The following is an 18,168-nucleotide window of genomic DNA, read 5'->3' on the forward strand; positions in this document are numbered from 1 at the left end:
GATTTGTGGGTTGCTTTTGGTTTTGTTTTCATACTTTAAAGTCTAATACTTTGTGGTTTACATTATACAGTTCCATTTCATGTGGAAGACTTCTCTACTTTCTCCTTTTTGGACTCACAAGATAAAAGTGCTGTAATTTCAGATAATATGAAGTATTTAACAAAGAAAGGTAATTAATTTTCTGTATATCTGTCTATATATGGCTATTACAAACTGTTGAAATTGACCAGTAAAGTATCCCAATTAAGTCAATATTCTAAGGATTCCATGTAAATTAAATATTCCTCAATATCCCAGTATCTTCTTTCAGGAAGCAGAGCATATCTGACTATTATAAACATAAATTATAATCAACAGGGTAGTTAATTTTTGTGGCTTTGAAATGGGATGAATGTTGTGGCTTGTTGTGTTTGTTTTACAAATGTGAAGTTAAAAACCTTTACAAGACTTTTGCAACTTTGAAGATAGACTCAGCTTCCATACAATTGGTTTTACTTGAGGATATTGAAGTCAGTTTGGTTTTCAAGTGACTCTTACTTGCAGCATTGTCAGGGCCAGAATGTATACAGTTTGTATGCTTATATCACAATTAGGTATTTCTAAATTTAAGGAATAATTTATTATGTTTCTAATTTATTAAGTATCTCCTTATTTTTCCTCTAGTTAGGTGGTTTAATTTTGCTGAAAGAGCCTTTGTCTTTCTATAGAAAATAGAGTTTATATTCTGATTAATTATAACTCATTTATACATTTTGTCTTTGATAAAACTCAAATGTTTTTGTACATTTCAAATGCTTTTTAATATAACATGCTCTTATTGCACATGCAAGTACTTTTCCTTGAGTGGGAAGAAATTACAACAATGGGGTCATAATTCTGCATGGAATTTTACAATAGCCTGGGCCTTATGAAACAGCTGCTCATTTACATCAGTCCTTCAAGGGACACAAAAACCCTGTTAATAAAGTGCTTTCTTTCAATGATTTTTATGGGGTATTTACAGAGTTTTACTTAATTCATTATCAGAAAGAAATGCCAATTACTTAAATTTCTTTAAAATAAATTTATTTGACTCTTACTTGATTCTGTGTCTTCAACCACAGGGACATCCCAGTGAGCTGTCAAATGAATGGCTTTCAATCTGTGGGCTTATTTCTTAGATTGAGATCTCTTGTGTAAAACCTATAACCTTTAAGCTGGAATCTACATTTCAAATCTTTCTCCTCAATGTGTCTCTCTAGACCACAGCAACAGTTATGAATAACCTTTTCCTAGCATCTCACCAGAACCCCGGAAAATTTCTGTTCCTGTGCATTATGTTTTAGGGGATGTATGGTAGACCTGAGTAGACTGATATTCTTCTACAGATAATTTTGCAGAATTTTTCACCTACCATTGCTCTTCTATGACAAGAAAAGAACAGAAAATCATAGAGCAAGAAAAACAGAAATTATCTGTGTGTGCACTTACACAGTAGTTTGCTTTCCTTTAACTGTATTTATATATTCCCATTGGTGTCCAGAAATAATGTTTTTCCCTGCCTTTAGTTGTAGGACTTTCCCTATCCTGCCGGGGAAAGTGACTGGCCTAGTTTATGTGGTCCTGTAACTACTTAATTCTTTTCATTCCGGGCTATATGATCAGCCTTTATCAAATGTTCACAAGTAACCTCTGGTAAAGCAGGTTTTGTTAATTGGAACTAATTATTTAGGGCCCTCTTGTCTCAATGGATCAGCTCTTTTAGTCTCTTTCTCCTATTAACATGATAAATTGCCTTCTAAGAATCTTACTTCAGAGGGCAAAAGATTCTGATATGGCAAAGATCCTTCTTACAGTTGAAATCAGCAGTCAAACATACACGTGAATTTAGAAATGACAAACAGAATTTGGTTTTTGTTAGTCATGAGAACATTCTCCAGAATGTAAAACAGGATTATCTTTAATTTTCAGATGAAGATGCATTGTATGCTGTTACTGTCTGGATTGTTGCTGATTTTGATAAACCAGCCGGTAGACGACTGCTTTCTGATGCCTTGAAAAGCCTGGTGAGTTTCAATTTTTTTATTAAAGTAGTTATTATGAAAATGTTCTAAACAAATCTCTCTGCACATTCAAAAATCATATTCTTAAATAAAAGTGTAGCAACTTTGTTGCTTGAGAGATTGTGCTTTTGTTTTACTCGGTTCCTGAAGGACAATGATCATTTTGTTCTTGGACTTGTGAGGCAGGAGACAAACTGTGACACTGTGTATTAAAAGGTGAATTTCTTCCCAGTTGGACTTGCTCCCATCAGGTAGCCCAGAATGTTACCTGGAAGGACTTTGGGATACTGCCTGTTGATGTGAACCATTAAGAAGTGTTCTCCTGTATTATGTGGCACAGCTGTGGCCATGAAGCAGCCATTTTCCCCTGTACTGTTTGTGTGCTTCTAAGATCAATTTTCCTGTGTGTTTTAATATGCTAGGAGGTTCATCCACATTTATGAGTTTGCCTATTTTTAAGTTCTTCTGTATTAATAATAAGATTTAAGGTAGGAATGTCTGAAATATAAATATACTTCAGAAAGTATAAATGTCAAGTCAATATAAATGACAGAAAGACCCTATGTTTGGGGCATGTTAAAAGAGTGCTTAAACTGAAATCAGGAAGGCATCTGGACTTTCTAATCAGGAATGAAATAGGAACCACCCTAAGGGAACTAGAAAATTGGGATGTTGCCAAGAGAATGTGATAACAACCATGTCTTAGAAAGAGGCTTTAAAAAAGATAAAGCAGAATATTCAGGACAAGTCCTTGTTACAGAAAAGTATTTAATTTCTTGAACTGCTTGATTTATGTCTCAGGCTTGACAGACGTACTCCCTCTGTAGCTTCATTTTTTAACCCTCTTCAGCAGGGAAAATGTGCCACAGCTCCCACCTGAGAGGTGAGGACCACCTGGGCAAGTCTCCTGGTGTTGGTGAGAAGAATCTGGGGGAAAAAACCCGAAACATTAGATGAATTTCATATGTTGCTTGGTCTAGCGATTTTCAAATTTCATGAGAAATAAAATGAAAGATTATTTTTTTTAAGTCCATTGATTTTTATTGAGGTTAGTTACTCCTTTCTAGTCCCTTTTACCTCTCAAGTCAGGGTCTAATGTAATTCCTGATAGTAGCAGAATTGGCATAGTCACCACTTGCTCATGACTTGCCATCAGCATTTGAAGAAAAGCATGCAACAATCTGGGGCTAAAAATGGCTGAAGGAAATTCACTTCTAGCTATTCCAACTAGTACATGCTACTTTGAAAACTGATAAATTTTTACTTCCTTTGTAAAATCCTTGAGCTGTCTTAGCTGGAAGAGACTTCTTGAGGTCATCCAGTTCAGCCTCCCACTCAAAGTGGAATTATTGCCTTCATTACATCAGGTCAGCTGTAGGTGTGTTTGACGGATTTCTGAAAATCTCCAAGGAGATGACTCTGTCCCTTCCCTTTTCAAATTACTCTGGTGTTGCACTGCCTTCTTATTGTAGTTCTTCTCTGCCAGGCCAAACTTTGTGAGCATTACCTCTTGTTACTCTTTGCTGGTAGCAGGAAGAGTTTAGCTCTGTCATGTTTTTCACTCTCCCTTCAGTAACTCTTAGTTGCTATTCAAGTTCTCTGTAGTCTCCTCTTCGCCAGATGGAGCAAGCCCAGATTCCTCAGTGCTTCCTCATAGTTTTCTGACCATCTTGGAAGTACTTAGTGGAAGCCTTTCCACGAAGTGCTGAATCCAGTGGCTGCATGGCTTATTTTTTGTTCTTTCCTGCATCGGAGTCCATTTACCTTTTCTTCACTTAGTGGTGTTATTTGATCCTACCTTAGAATCATCACACACTTTGGTAAATTTGAGTGGCATCACTGATTTTAGCAAATGAAGGATTTTGCTCCTGCTGAACTTTAAAAGTGATTAGTGGATAAATTCTCTTGCATTTATTTTATGCTTAGTTCAATAGTTTTTGAAAATAGACATCTATAAAACCAGTTCTGAGGTCTGTAAATGAGCACTTGCTTATGTCCTTTGTTAAAAACATGCTTCTGCAAAATGCTCAAAGGCAATTGTTCTATTAAAGAAATTTAACACTCTATTTAAAATATTTATCACAGAATAGGTAAATCCTTACTAATCACATTTTTACCCACTGTTGGAGTTCTGAAAAAAATGAAATACTCAAGGGCATTTCACATAGTTATAAATGATATGAATACATTAGGTAATGTAGCAGCAGATGGAACTGTAAAATTACTTATTGTTCTGTGTTTTTCTTTGCAGAAAACAAGCAGTCATACACGAGTTGGGATTTTGAACAATCCTTCATCAAAAATAAAGGAAGATAACACAGCCATTGCAAGAGGAATTTTGGCTGCTTTTTTGACCCAAAACAACAGCAACTTAAAAAGTTTCTTAAGTAAACTCATTAAGGAAGAGACAGCAAAATCCCTTGCTGCTGGAACTAAAATTGTTAAATTCCTCATCCCAGTGAGTACAAGCTAAATTAGATTACTTTCTTTTTTATTTTACAAATATGCTTATTGGAAGGAGGTAGTGAGAATAACAGTGTTTGGCTGAATGCCATGAAGTTGATAACCCATATACTGTTTCTTCTCAAGCAGATTTGGATTTTTGATGACTTTAATGTGATTGAAGAATGGAGAACTTCTTTAAAGGGAGAAAATAGGATGTACTGAAAAATTCAGAATACAGATACCAAATAAAATTGAGACCAAAATAGTTTAATTTTTAATTATTGGGGGTTTTAATAGCTCTCTTATTTAGTTAAAATTGCAGTATTAATGTTTTTCAAGAATTTAGACTTCAGAAAAAGTCAAGACTAAATGAGAGTGGAGCCAAGTATGAAATAACAGCTGCTAACAACTGTTTTTTGTCTCAGAAGGAGTTGTAAATTTTAGTCTTTTTAAATAGGAAGTGTTGGAAGACTAAGAAAACTCTCTGGAACCATATTAGAAAATTAATATTTTTGAGTCATGCTTTTGTTTCATTATTTAATAAAGTTTGAAAGATATAAAGGTGTTTAATGAAGCTGTGTATGCTAAGTATGTTACTAATTAATGTAATTTTATTATTTGTATCTGAATGAATCTGTTTGCTTGGTCTGTTTATTACTAATGAAAAGATACATATCAGAATAATTTTGACAGATGAGGCACAATTCCAATTTTGGCATGTTTTTCCCCACTTTGAAAATGAATTTATGTGTCTTTCTGGATGATGTTGGCCTCCCCAAAATATGATCAAATTGTATCCAATGGCCGTATTAGAATGACTGTTGGGTTTTTAGAGTATTAAAAATTTTTTAATATCTTTTTCCTAAAAGTGGGAGTACAGTTGAGTTGTTACCAGAGTGTTACTTTCCATGCAGCTGTTGTGCTAGATCATGGAAAAATTGCTTAACCTCAGGCTCAGCTTTGCTCTCATGGTTATTCACAGTTGCCCCAGGGTACAGACTGCACTCTTGGTGCTTGTGAGGCCAGGGCTCACCGCCAGCAGTTATGTGCTTACACTGAAGCTGAGGTGGCTGCTTTACTTGGATTTCTGGTTACCACATAACTTGAACAAAATCTTTGATTTCCTCACATGTTACAAAAGATTTTTGCTGAATCATTGCAGCATCTCCTGCTTTATCTTTGCTTTAGGGAATGGATGGTGATACTTTTGAGAAGAAGTACAACACTTTAGGACTGGATTTAATTAAGACTCAACAGATGTTCTGCCAGGAGGTTCTGAAGCTGCTTCCTGGGCAAATGGCTGTTATTAGCAATGGCAGGGTAAGAAGGAAATTAAGTCTCAATCTTTTTTAGGATTTTTTTACTTCTGGAACTTCAGTTTCAAACTAAAGAAAATGCATTATATTGATTTGCCATTTATTCAGACAGTTGTTAGAGAATGGTATGAACATTTGCCTCACTTTTTTATTTTCTTTTACTTCTAATTTGTTCATTAACTCCATTCCATTGAAGCCACTATGTGTGTGTCATTCCCACAGCTATTTTAGAGTTAATCTCACAAAATTCTCAAAATAGGTATCTGATTCACTATTTGTGATGTTTAAGAATAAGTTTTGATCCTGAAGTTACTTTTATTTTACTATGTAGATAAATTTATATAAATTGCATTGAGTAGGTTAGTATTTCAAGCTCTAAAGCACCACATTTTAATAAATATTTAGTTGGTTTATAGTCTTAATTTGTAATATACAGATAAAAATGTAGTAATTTTCTTGTTTCAGTCTCTTGTAGGTATATACTGAAACCAATAGCCTTAATTACATTTCATCAATAGATGATCTGTGATCAAAAAATACAATGCTGCATTCAATATTTAGTGCTTGTCAAACCAGTCAGTGCCATACATTGCAAATACAATTTACAAACTACATTTTAATTCTTCTATTTTTGATTTACTCCAGCATTCAAAAGAAATAGAAACACAACTATGTTGGCATCTCATAACTGGAAACTCTTTAAATTTAGTGAGTTTAGTTACTCCTATTCATCCTAAATGCTTCTGAGATGCAACTGAAATACTGCTAAGAAACACACAGAAAGCATTTTGTTGATGAAGTCTTAAGGAATTGTTTTTTTGTGTCAGCTCCCTCATAACTAAATCAGTGAATTTATTCAATAAATTATTGTTACTGTTCTCCATGCCTAAAAACGCTAAACTAATGTCATATTTTAAGTTTTGGGGAAACAAGTTTCATTAAAATATTTGGATAAATTTAATAATGTATATTCATATTTCTGTGTTTTCACTCTAAGCTATCACTTTTAAAAAGACATGGGATATCCTTCATTTCTGTCCTTGCTATTTCATCACAGAAGTTTTGCTTTTATGAGCAAATTAATTTTTTCTAATTGACTTCTCCAAATTACCATAGTATTTAATAATTACCCTGTGGTTTCATCTATCTCATGCATCATTAATAAAAAAATCAAAAGTGGAATTTGTTATATAACCTCTCATTTATAGGAAACAGTTGAATTTTGAGGAAGAGGCATTCAACTTATATAATGAGATTTTACATCCTGGCAGCCCTGTAGCCCATTGAAGTTGTCTTGGGTCAGTTTGGCCTGATAGACTGAGTAGGAAATCCAAACATCCTCAAAGCTATTTTCTGGGACTCCAAGGCACTTTCCTTTCTTTCAGACACCAAAAAATGTAGTAATCCTGTATCCTCTCATATTATGCATGTTGTATCCTCTCCCATTCTTTCTATCTGTTCTGCTTTATTTGACAAATGGTAGAAGGAGATTGTGTTCATAGAACTAAAAAACTAAAGAGTGTGGTAGACAAATAGTAATTTGAGTATAAAATATTTTACATAAGAGAGCTTGTTCTTAGAGTTATTTCTAAATAGTGTATTCCTTAAGAGAAGGATGTATAATGAAAAATAGCATGGAGTTATTCCATTGCAGTTATTCTTTGTGATTGATAATTAACTGTAATCATGTAATTGTAAAAACCTAATCCTGCATAGTTGCTATAAAATTTAATTAGTTTTATAATCAATAGTGTTGACATATATAGAGGTTGGGGTTTCATATTCAATTTTGTGCATTCATTTAAAATATTCGTTTATTTTTACTTACAGACCATTATTGGGGCATTCTACACTTAATGTTTTTTTTCTCTGTCTAAGGTACTGGGTCCTTTAGAAAATGAATTCTACGCAGAAGACTTTAATTTGTTGGAAGAGATAACATACAGTACCTCTGCAGAAAAGATTAAAGCTATTGTCAAGGAGATGGGAAACAGTAGTAAAAGGTAAAATTCTCTTGCCTCATAACATATGTGCAGCTCTGCTGAATTACTCCAAATACTTTCTCTACTTTCACTGTCCTTACAACCAAGAGTACAGCTAACAGTAAAGGATTCCTACTAGGTTTTTTTGCATAAGAGTGATTGTAAAGAATAATAATAAGCTTGATAAAATGCAGTATATCTTAGGCCAAATCTGAGTATTAATATTTGGAATCATTGTCTTTGGGAGCATTTGTCATTGTTAGTAAGGGAGCATGCACTGATGTTGTGCCCTGACACCATAGTACACAGCATTCACACATCTGTTCACTGAAGAAGTGTAAAGATGAAATGAGTTCAGGCCATCTTCTAGTCTAAGGATACAGCTTGTGTACAAAGAAGAAAGCAAAATTATACTCTTCTTACAGTTTCTCTCAATTTTTAGTATCATTTCTGTTATCTAGAAGGACTGGCACAACTGAAAGAATCATTACCAGAAAAACAAAATCAACAAGAGGTAAAACTCAAGGAGATAAGTACTGAGAGACAAAATATATTTAGACAAATATTGCGACTTTACAACTCTGAAATTGAACTAAGATTACTAAGGAAACTTCAGTAGAAAATTCCAATAGAAAAAATTGAAAGATGTGGCCAGCCTTGAAACCAGGTCATTTATGTCTGTTCCTTAATGTTGTCATGGGGGAAAAAAAAAAGCTAGAAATGTCAGCAGATCTTAACATCATATACTCACTTCTCTTGATTCTGAATCCGCTCTCCTTGGCAAATTTGTGAGTAATAAAAACTTGTCATTAATTCAGGTTTGATTTGTCTTGTGGACCAAGCCCCACATTTTCTTCAAAGCCCCACATTTTCCTCAAATTACGCAGATTGGAAGACTCAATAATTGAGAAAAATAATTGCTGTGAGGCTGAATGATAACTCTGTGAGTTCTGCATCTCTTAAAATTAAGAAATGTCCATTTCACAAGGCTTCTCTGAGTCTGCAGTGGTTCCTGAGCATTGTCATGCTGAAGGTTTAACTCCAAGCTACAAGTCCTGAGCTGTTAATCACCTTAGAGTCCAGGTCTGGGATGTGGGCTTCCTAAATATGCTTTATGCAAAGAGACTGACATTAAAATGTTCATGTTTTACTCATTTTCTAATGACAACCAAACTATATGTGCCTTATTTAATACAGTGGCAGTGATTTGATTATGAAAATAGATGCTCTGCTGTCATCTTTGCCTAAAACAGAGATGAGACAAGATGTTGAATTACTCAAAGAACAGCACAGGTCAGTTTTGTCGTGATAATGCACTTAAGAGTAATTTTTTATTAACATTTGAATGTACTGCTGATTACATAGTCTTTGGAAAGTTGAGTAAGCATTCTAATTTTGAAACTGTTGTATGAACAGCCTGCTGATCTGCCATAGCATAATGCATCTTTACCTTTTTCCTAATAAATTCATTAGTAATGCCTATTGATTTCCCAACCTTACCCTTTGCTGAAAAGAGGGCAGAGGGGTGCATGTTTTAAAAGGACATATGATAATATAAAAACTGTGATCAAATTACAAATTTTTATGAAAATTTTTGCCATTTCCAAATCTCTACTTGTTTTTGTTGGTAAAGGTGCTCCAGTAGTAGCTGTGTGTGCTGTTGGACTGTCCCTGTTGGTGAAGGCAGGAGTGACATCAGTGGTAGCCTTTTCTAAAAGGAGGACACCTTTTTCAACATTACACTAGTAGCAGTCAGTACTGTGCATATGTTTTGTGGAAAACAAATTCCAATAGTCCCTTTTCTGTATTTACAGCATATGAGTATATGTCTTTTTTTTTTCTTTTTCATTTTTTTACATGAAGTTTATTGACATTTCCTTCCTGTAAATACAGAGTACTTTAACTAGGATCTGCTTGACTTAGCCTAATCCAGTCTATCTAACTGAATTATTTTCTGGAATGCATAAAGCTAGTCCAGTCTATCAAGTTTCACACTTCTCAAATGCCATTTTTCCCCCTCTTTTTTTCTCTTTAAATTATGTCACCACCACTACTTGTCTGATCCAATGATTCCTGATCTAGATGAAGGGAACTGTAAACAAATGACCAAAAGGCCCTTTTTAAGGTCTTATTGTGTTTTATGTTATTAGTTTTGCTTTAGAGAACATATCTAATCACTAACCAGTATAGAAGTATGTAGATTAATGCTATATTTTTTACTCCTGTTCACATTTAGCTTTTCTAATTGTATCACAAGGAGCAATCATGATTATTGCTTGAAATGAGGGAAATATTTTCTTGAGCAGTAAAATCTTAAACGCCTCTGATATTACAAATCCATCTCTAAAAATGTTTGTCCTTTCAACAAATTCAGTTTTGAGTTTTCATGTCACTTTGTTTTGAATACTTTTTTAACAGTGTAATAAAAGTTGAGCCCCAAGAGAATGACCCATTCTATGATGTCATTGCTATTGTGGATCCATTGACAAGAGAAGCACAGAAGATGACCCATTTATTGATTGTAAGATGGTGGTCTTTTCTTATCATTTGCTTATTTGTACTTCAGTTGTTACTAAACTTTTTCTAATTTCCACATACAGTGTAGCAGAGAGTAAACAAAATTTGGGTATTCTTTTTTTCCTTTAAAATATGTGTTTAGTTATTTTAATTCATAAAGGAAGTTGAGGATGACCTAGTTCAAAATGATGAAAGTAAAATTCAGATGCCCCATAGCCCAGTCCTCTTAAAGTGCTCTCTACAGTCAGTAGAAAGAAAGGAGGAGATTGTGTACATAATTTTTTGCATCTCAGAATGTCAGGAGGTATGTGCTTCTTTCCATTAAACCAGATCACCTTAGTTTTCCAAGGCACCTAAATGAGGTGGTCTAAATCTGACTTGTAATATCATCACAAGAAGATTGGACTATAAACCTTTCAGCTCTTGGAGGGATATTTCTCAGTTGATTAATGCTACCAAGTTTATCTAGATAGGCTTCCATTGTGTGTAGCTATTGATCTTCTAAAGAGAAACTGTCTTAAAAACATAGCTGCTAAAATTATTTTCTTCTTTCAACTACTGCAGAATATCACTGTGTCTCAGGTTCCTTTATAGTTTCCCATAAAAATGTAAATTTTGTCTTCACTTTATAGTCTGTTATAATTCTGAAACCTCCAAACCTCCAACTTGATTTTTGCTGCATCCTATTTTTTCTTTTTTTTTCCTGCAGTAATTATGCAAGTTTCATAAATTCTTAAAGTGCTTTTCCCCCTCCCATTTTCATACCCTTTTATATCAAATATTGGAGCATCCACTCATTCTTCATATAGTGGAGCAAAGTAAAACATTTTTTTAAATTCATGAAATATTTTGCTATTTCAAGATTCTAGAATAGTAGCTTACCTCTAGAACTAGATCTCTCATTTCACCCTTCTCAGTGAAAATGAAAGCTTGATATTACCACATGAAAATATTTTCAAGTTGAAATGGTCTGGAAACTCTCAATTTAGCCAGAACTTCATATTATGAGTATAAATCACATCAAGGATCTTGTAGCTCAGAGCAGAAACTTCCATTCCTCTGAGCTCAACAGGCTCTCTCATGCATGCCCAGGCAAATGGCTCCCATGGTGTCCCAAGCTGTTCAGCTGTTGCAGATCCTGCTTGAGTCACAGGAGCTCTAGATTTATTCAAGAAGCCAACCCTTAGGAGAGAGTAATGAAATGCTGTTGAAAGTAAACAAACCAGAAATATTTTAATGTAGGTTAAACTTTTCAATAATATATTTTTAAAAAATTAAAATAGCCTGGAGTTTTTTAATATATATATAATTATTATAATATATATAATATATTATATATAATATATTCTATATATTATATTGTTATATATTATATATTATTAGATATATTATTATATTCCACTACCTGGAAAGCCACCATCCTGCTGTAGCAACAAAACAGCCATGCAAATCCAGCAAGCCCCAGACTCAAAGTTCTTAAATGAATGCCTTTCTGATTAGCTTACTATAGATAGGTGATTTAAATACCATAAACTTTAATCGCTGGAATTTATTTATATTTAAAGGCTCTTTTTTTTCAGCTACATAATTGGATTAGAGCTGAGTATATTGGATTGGTAACTATTCATGGTGCAAAATTTGTTGAGTAACTACCATGGCAGAACACGGGATTCTTGCCCCATTCTGCATTGAATATGTCCATATAATGACTGGGTTTTTTCACCCTGTATTACTTTCTGTCACTTAATAGCTACTTCAAATAAATCTTTTGGTATCTTTTATTAAAAATACAAACAAAAAGTTACTCATATTGAGTGGGATCGAAATTGAGAGAGGTGTAAATACCTAGAGGTGGGCTGTAATCTAAGCTTTACTGCTTAGTCTGAAAAACTGGCAGTTTAAGGATGGAGGAAGGTATGAGTCAGAGCACAAATGAGAGCTCAGTCAAAGCTGCTGTCTGTTTTTAAAATATGTACTGGATTGTATCATAAGAACTGCTCTAATCCTTTCCAGACTGAGGCAGGTGGCACCTTCCATATAGTCTTTGTTTTCCTTTTTTCAAAAAGTTTTGTTACAGACTTCAGCATCAAGTATTTCCAGACAAGGCAGAGTCACTGTCCATTGTAAATATTCAAATAGCAGCCATAACTTGACCTTGGTTAGGCCACATAAGTTCTCAGCAGAATATATGGAGGAGCTAATTAGTCCTGAAGCTAGGAAGGTGATCTCTAAGGTGATGTGAGAAAAGAAGAAATTCCTTCTGCTAAAATGGAGGACAAAATTGAAGAGTTGTGCATTTTTTTCTTCATGGCTCAGCAAAAACAGGAGGAAAGATTATTCTGTATAGTCTATATACTATATACTCTTGGGATTATCCATTATCTTTTTTTTCTTGCTCCAGTAAGTATCCAGTAACTCAAAAACATGGAGAAAAAATCAAACCTTGTATTCTTTTTCTGTCAGTTATCTTTTGCCTTTTTCCTTTGTTCATTCTGTCTTCAGTGAGGACTTATTATTCCATCCCTAAAGTAAGAGAAATCCCTGAAGGAGCCCCTTTTGGTGATCTAGTCTGATTGCCTATATAATGCATGTCACAGCACTCCTTTTTCACAATTATTATTTGAAGTAGAAATAATTTTTTAATCAATTCCTAATTTAAATATTACATGTGTTAACTCAAGCAGTTGAGTACAGATTAGAGCTCCTACTGAGATTTTCCAGTGGCTAATTAACCTTACTGTTAAACTCAGCCTTGGAATTGCAGGTTTTTGTTCAGATCCACGCTGTAAGCATTGATGTTCTCATCATTTTGCCAGTTCTGTTAAAGATACTATTATAAGTTTGTTTTCAGTGCAGATACTTTGTATTATCCTTGGAATTGTTCACAAACAATTCCAAGTGACTGGTTAGATGATCCTGGTTTATTGAGTTACTGTTCTTCAGATGAGTTGTGGTAACTCAAGTAAGTGTCTGCAAATGACTTTTTATTGTGCACATGCACAGTAAAACTAGCTCTTGAATAATTTTCAGGCCTCCTGAAATATTTCAACATGTTTTACAGTGCTCCCTGTAAATTTCTATGCTCTTTGAATTTTCTTATTTAAAGTAAACAGACTGAACTCTTCAAGTATCCTATAAAAGAGTCTTCTTAATTTTGTCACCATTTTCATGTGTTAACTCAAATGCCCTGGTTTTTGGTGTCCTCAGAAGCCCTAAATAATAGAACCAAGCTCAGTATTTCAGAAGTTGTATTGTTGAAAAACACAGAGATAATGAATTATTGTCATATTTGTCATTTCCTATTTAAAGTCCTTTGAAATGTTAATCAAGAAAGGCTTTTTTTTTTTTTGGCTACTGTACTAAATTTCATGGTCAGCTGATGAATTGGGATGATGCATCAGCCTTCTGCAAGATGATTTCATTTGATACACAAAAGCCTATCAATGCAGATTGCTGAAGAATCATTCTTGCTATTGGGTTGAGGGTTTTGTTTCATTTATAGGTAAAGTCCATACAGGCTTTTATCATTCTTTTTATTCTGAAATGGTAAATAGATATTTCAGTCACTTTGACCTCTATTTTGATTTTGGTGGTCTTAAACTTATGTCACATAATGCTTTCCCTTCTTATGCTTCCAGTGCTCTTGGGTTCTCCTTTCCTCCTTCTTCACTTGTTCACACCAGTATGCTATTCTCTACTCCTTTTATTTTATTCAGTAGTTTTTCAGTGATGGTATTCAGGTGACACAAAAGTTAAGAATAAGAAACTAGGAATAGAATGGTTCCCCAGGGCTAAGTAAAGTTATAGCATTGTAGTAAAGAATGTGTGTAAGCCATGGGCTGAAGGCTGAACTGAGGAAAGAAAAATTACAGTAATAATAAAAAAGAGATTTAATGATGAAAATTGTCTTGCTTTGTTCCCAATTTATTTGCTATTGTAGTAATTTTAGATATTAGCCTTACTAGTATTGGTATTGTAACTTAGCTTTTATGTCTTGCTGGCCTTTCTAATATCCATAAATGTAGGCACAGCTGCTTTATGCTTTCAGTTAAGCACTTTGTGTCAGAATCCACAGAACTGAAGGTAATTTGATAAAGGTTTTTATGTGTGCGTTAAAGAAATTAATAACTTTGTTAACTTTAAGCAAAACAAAACAGATTGCTTGCAAAAATAAGAAAAAATACTGTCCTAATATTATGGTTCCTATATAACAGCATCCAAAACATTACTATTTTAGAAACTAACAGATGAAGAAACTGAGAGAAAAAAAAATAGAAATATGTTAACTTACCAAAATGTTTTGAAGTTAATTGAATGGTTTAAGACATCATTAATCTATTGTTGACATTTAGAGTTAATAGGTAATTGAGTATTAAAATAGTTCTCTGAAGTTCACTATATTTAATGATTTTCCATATACAACTATTTTAATAAAAGTGAAAGCAATTGTTTTAAGACTTGTTGTTAGATTAAAGGCATGTGTTGTACTTAGAGACCTTCAAGTGTTTTAAAATCACAATGTAACAGGGGTGATAACATCATCTACTCAAGCATTGGAAAATTGAGGGAGCAGCTCTTGAAAAAACTGCATGAGTAGGAGAAGGTATTAATATTTTGACTATCAAGAATATCATGTGCTAAATCATGCAATTTTAGGAAAGGTTGTATATTTATTTATAATATCTGACAATAATCTTTAATATACAGATATATATACACCTTTAAAAAGTTTTAGATTCCTGCTGAAAATTGAGAAATGGTGGACTGTCACAAGGGTAACTTTGGCTTATTTTCAAAGTTTGGTGATTACCAAGAACCATTTTTTACAGAGATTTTTTTTTCTGTAGGTACTCAAGGACGTTATCAATATGAAACTCAGGCTATTTTTGAACTGCAGGTCTAAGCTGTCTGAAGTGCCACTGAAGAGGTTAGTAGTTCATAGCTTGTCATACTCATTTTGGAAAAACAGCCTTAATAATGTATATTTTCTTAAAAAGTAAACATTGCTTTGTGTTTCTGAATTATTTTTGTTGACTCATTTTCCACTGAACATTACCTAAGCAGTTTGCACTTGTTTAGATAAAAGTTCTTGTTCTAATGTGTCAAGCAAGGTATCACAGGGAAATTATCTACTCCATCAAATGCACCTCTCATTAACAGGCCTTGAATAAATCAATAGAGTCTTTTATGCCTGTGAGAAGTTGCATAGGGGGATTATCTGTCTAAATTGTTCCCTTTCTTACAGCCCACTGTTTGTGTAATGAATTGTACAGATTCAGTACTCCTAAGAATTAAATTCATCAGAATAAATATACAGTCTGCATTTGTTATATTGAGATGATGTTGTATTTCATTGAGAGTATGATAGGCTGAATGTATCTTCTATAAATTGAAGTTTCTTTTATCTGTGTGTAAAAATCAGGGTTCACTGATTCAGTGATAGACATTTACACTGAAATTAATTGCCTCCAGGAGGATTTCTTTCCCTCTAAGAAAAATGTCTAAGTTCAGCCATCTCCTTGGCAGGTATTTTACCTATAATCCTAACACCTGTATTGCTAATTACCTGTGAGACAGGCTGGTGGTAGTGCCTGTCCTTTAGCCAGAAGGATGCAGAATTATCATTTGCCAACAGAGCAGATGTCCTTAGTTTTTATGCATGTTGAAAGGAATTACTCACATCTCTCGTTCCACAAGTGGGTCTTAATTATCAGTCTTCTGAGTGTCTTCTTGTGTGAATGCCATTATGATGGCTTTTGAAGATGGGCACTTTGCAGGACTTTGCAGGTCTTGGTGCCTGGTTCTTTCCTTGTGCTTGGGAGAACTTTTATATATGGAATAACTGGGATAAGAGCTGGAGAGGAACAGGGAAACACTACCTTTCCTCTGCTCTGTCCTTGCTACTGCTAGTGAGAGTAGCCATTCTCAAAGACTTTTCTTCCAATAGAGATTAGTCTTTCTGCATATTTCAGTGATAAAGATTCTGAAAATTCAAGGCTGCTAACAGTCAGACCATCTAGATGCACCTCTTGGGTATTCACTTTCATAGCCTTTAGAGTGTTAATGGAAAATGGGCACATCCACAGAAAAATTACCAAAAGTGTATAGGTCTGTGTTCATCTACCAGCCCATTGGAGATGCTGTAGGTATTATCTGATGATATTCCAAAAGAATAAGGAGCTACTTTGTCTCCAAATTTCATCAGACTTGGTAAATATTCACTATATTTTAAAATATTTTAGAAGAGCGTCATGTTTGAACTTTGTGTTTCACTAAAAATTGGGGTTTGTCACACTTCTTTTTCAACAGCTTCTACCGTTTTGTTCTGGAACCAGAATTAACTTATGGAATCAATAAGCACCTTCCTTCTGAACCTGCAGCTAAATTCCTAGAATTGCCAGAATCACCTCTTTTGACCCTAAACATGATCACTCCTGAAAGCTGGCTGGTTGAAGCAGTAAACAGTTCCTGTGACCTTGATAACATTCATTTGCAGGAAGTAAGTAATAGTTTGCAAACACTGTAAAACTTATGTCGGCCCCTCTGCTTCAAGAGGGAAGTGGAAATGTTGCAAGATTTGTCTTGTGTCAGTTCTCCTGAAATATTTTCTTTGTTAGTTGATTATTTAGGCAATATTTTACCATTTCTATTGTCATCATCTTTTCTCTCTTCAAAAAAAAAAAAAAAGACAAGTCTTAAAGGAAAGCAATGGAATAGAAAAAAATCAGAATGCAAAGTACAAGATAAAGCAATTTACCTGCTATGTTGAGCTTTGTGTTTAGCAAAATACTGCATTTAAGATAAAAGTAAAGCAATTAAAGGATTCTTTGTGTTTCCTAGTTCTTGTAACCTAGCTAAATCTTCATATAAACTGGAATATGTGACTGTTTATTAATGTAGTTCAAAATGTATTTCACCCTCTTTTAGTTCACAATTCTTTCAATTATTACTTAATTCTATTTTAATCCTCCATCTTCAAAATAATTAGATTTGTTTGACTCAATAAGCTTATGGAAAATATTGAGGGTGTTTGATTGACCAAAGCTGTGTATTTGGAAAAGCATATTGTGAAAGTAAAGCTGGGACTTAAATTACAAAGGCAGAGGTCCCTCAGCTTCAACAGTCAGTGGGGAGAAGGTCCCTTCAGAGAGTGATCCTTCCTCTTTATCTTGAATATCTGTTTTATAATTAAGTTCCTGTGTATGGACTTTTCTTTGGGTTTTTTTGACTGTGGGAGTTACCTTGTGGTAAATCCCACACAACATGTTGTGACTGTAATATTTTGTTTTTCCCACATGGTTAAGTGACATAATTTATTGATGAAGTATTCCTTCCATAGATAAAAGGGGCAGTTATAGCAGAATATGAACTGGAATATATATTGCTTGAAGGACATTGCTTTGATGTTACAACTGGACAACCTCCTCGAGGGTTACAGTTCACTCTGGGCACAAAGAAGAATCCTGTCATGGTTGATACTATTGTGATGGCCAACCTTGTAAGTACTTAGTACAGGAATAGTCATTACAATTGCACACTTCTTGTGAGAATTCTTCATGAGCATCTTGTTCTTTAAATCCATTTCTCTGTGTGGCAAGCTTAGTAATGCTAAAAGTAACAGACACATCCTGGAGCTGAGCTCATCTCCAATTTGTTGAGCTTTCCCCCCTGCTCCTCTCCTGTGAGGAGCAGTATAGGTTTGAATGCAGGCTAATTTTATGCTCCTGCCTGAAGTGCCTAAACTGGCAGGCTAATTGCCTCTAGTAGGTGGTAGGAGACAGTTATATTCAGGCTGAGATTCCCTGACAAATGTAAGGTATGATTCACATTCTGAATAAAATAACCATTTTTGTTACACAATGATGC

At 34.2% G+C, this 18,168-nt stretch overlaps 1 protein-coding gene across 1 annotated transcript in view; it reads left to right on the top strand.

Annotated features, from left to right (window-relative positions):
• UGGT2 (UDP-glucose glycoprotein glucosyltransferase 2) overlaps window positions 1-18,168 on the top strand; it is a 76,400-nt gene that overhangs the window by 39,661 nt on the left and 18,571 nt on the right. The window contains exons 19-28 of the mRNA XM_084225008.1: window positions 71-169; window positions 1,951-2,045; window positions 4,294-4,500; window positions 5,676-5,807; window positions 7,682-7,806; window positions 8,983-9,078; window positions 10,204-10,306; window positions 15,150-15,229; window positions 16,612-16,801; window positions 17,642-17,800. Of these exons, the coding sequence (XP_084081134.1) occupies window positions 71-169; window positions 1,951-2,045; window positions 4,294-4,500; window positions 5,676-5,807; window positions 7,682-7,806; window positions 8,983-9,078; window positions 10,204-10,306; window positions 15,150-15,229; window positions 16,612-16,801; window positions 17,642-17,800 (1,286 nt within the window). The remainder of the gene's footprint in view (window positions 1-70; window positions 170-1,950; window positions 2,046-4,293; window positions 4,501-5,675; window positions 5,808-7,681; window positions 7,807-8,982; window positions 9,079-10,203; window positions 10,307-15,149; window positions 15,230-16,611; window positions 16,802-17,641; window positions 17,801-18,168) is intronic.

Source organism: Fringilla coelebs, assembly GCF_963513975.1.
Source record: "Fringilla coelebs genome assembly, chromosome: 2".
Lineage (NCBI taxonomy): Eukaryota > Metazoa > Chordata > Aves > Passeriformes > Fringillidae > Fringilla > Fringilla coelebs.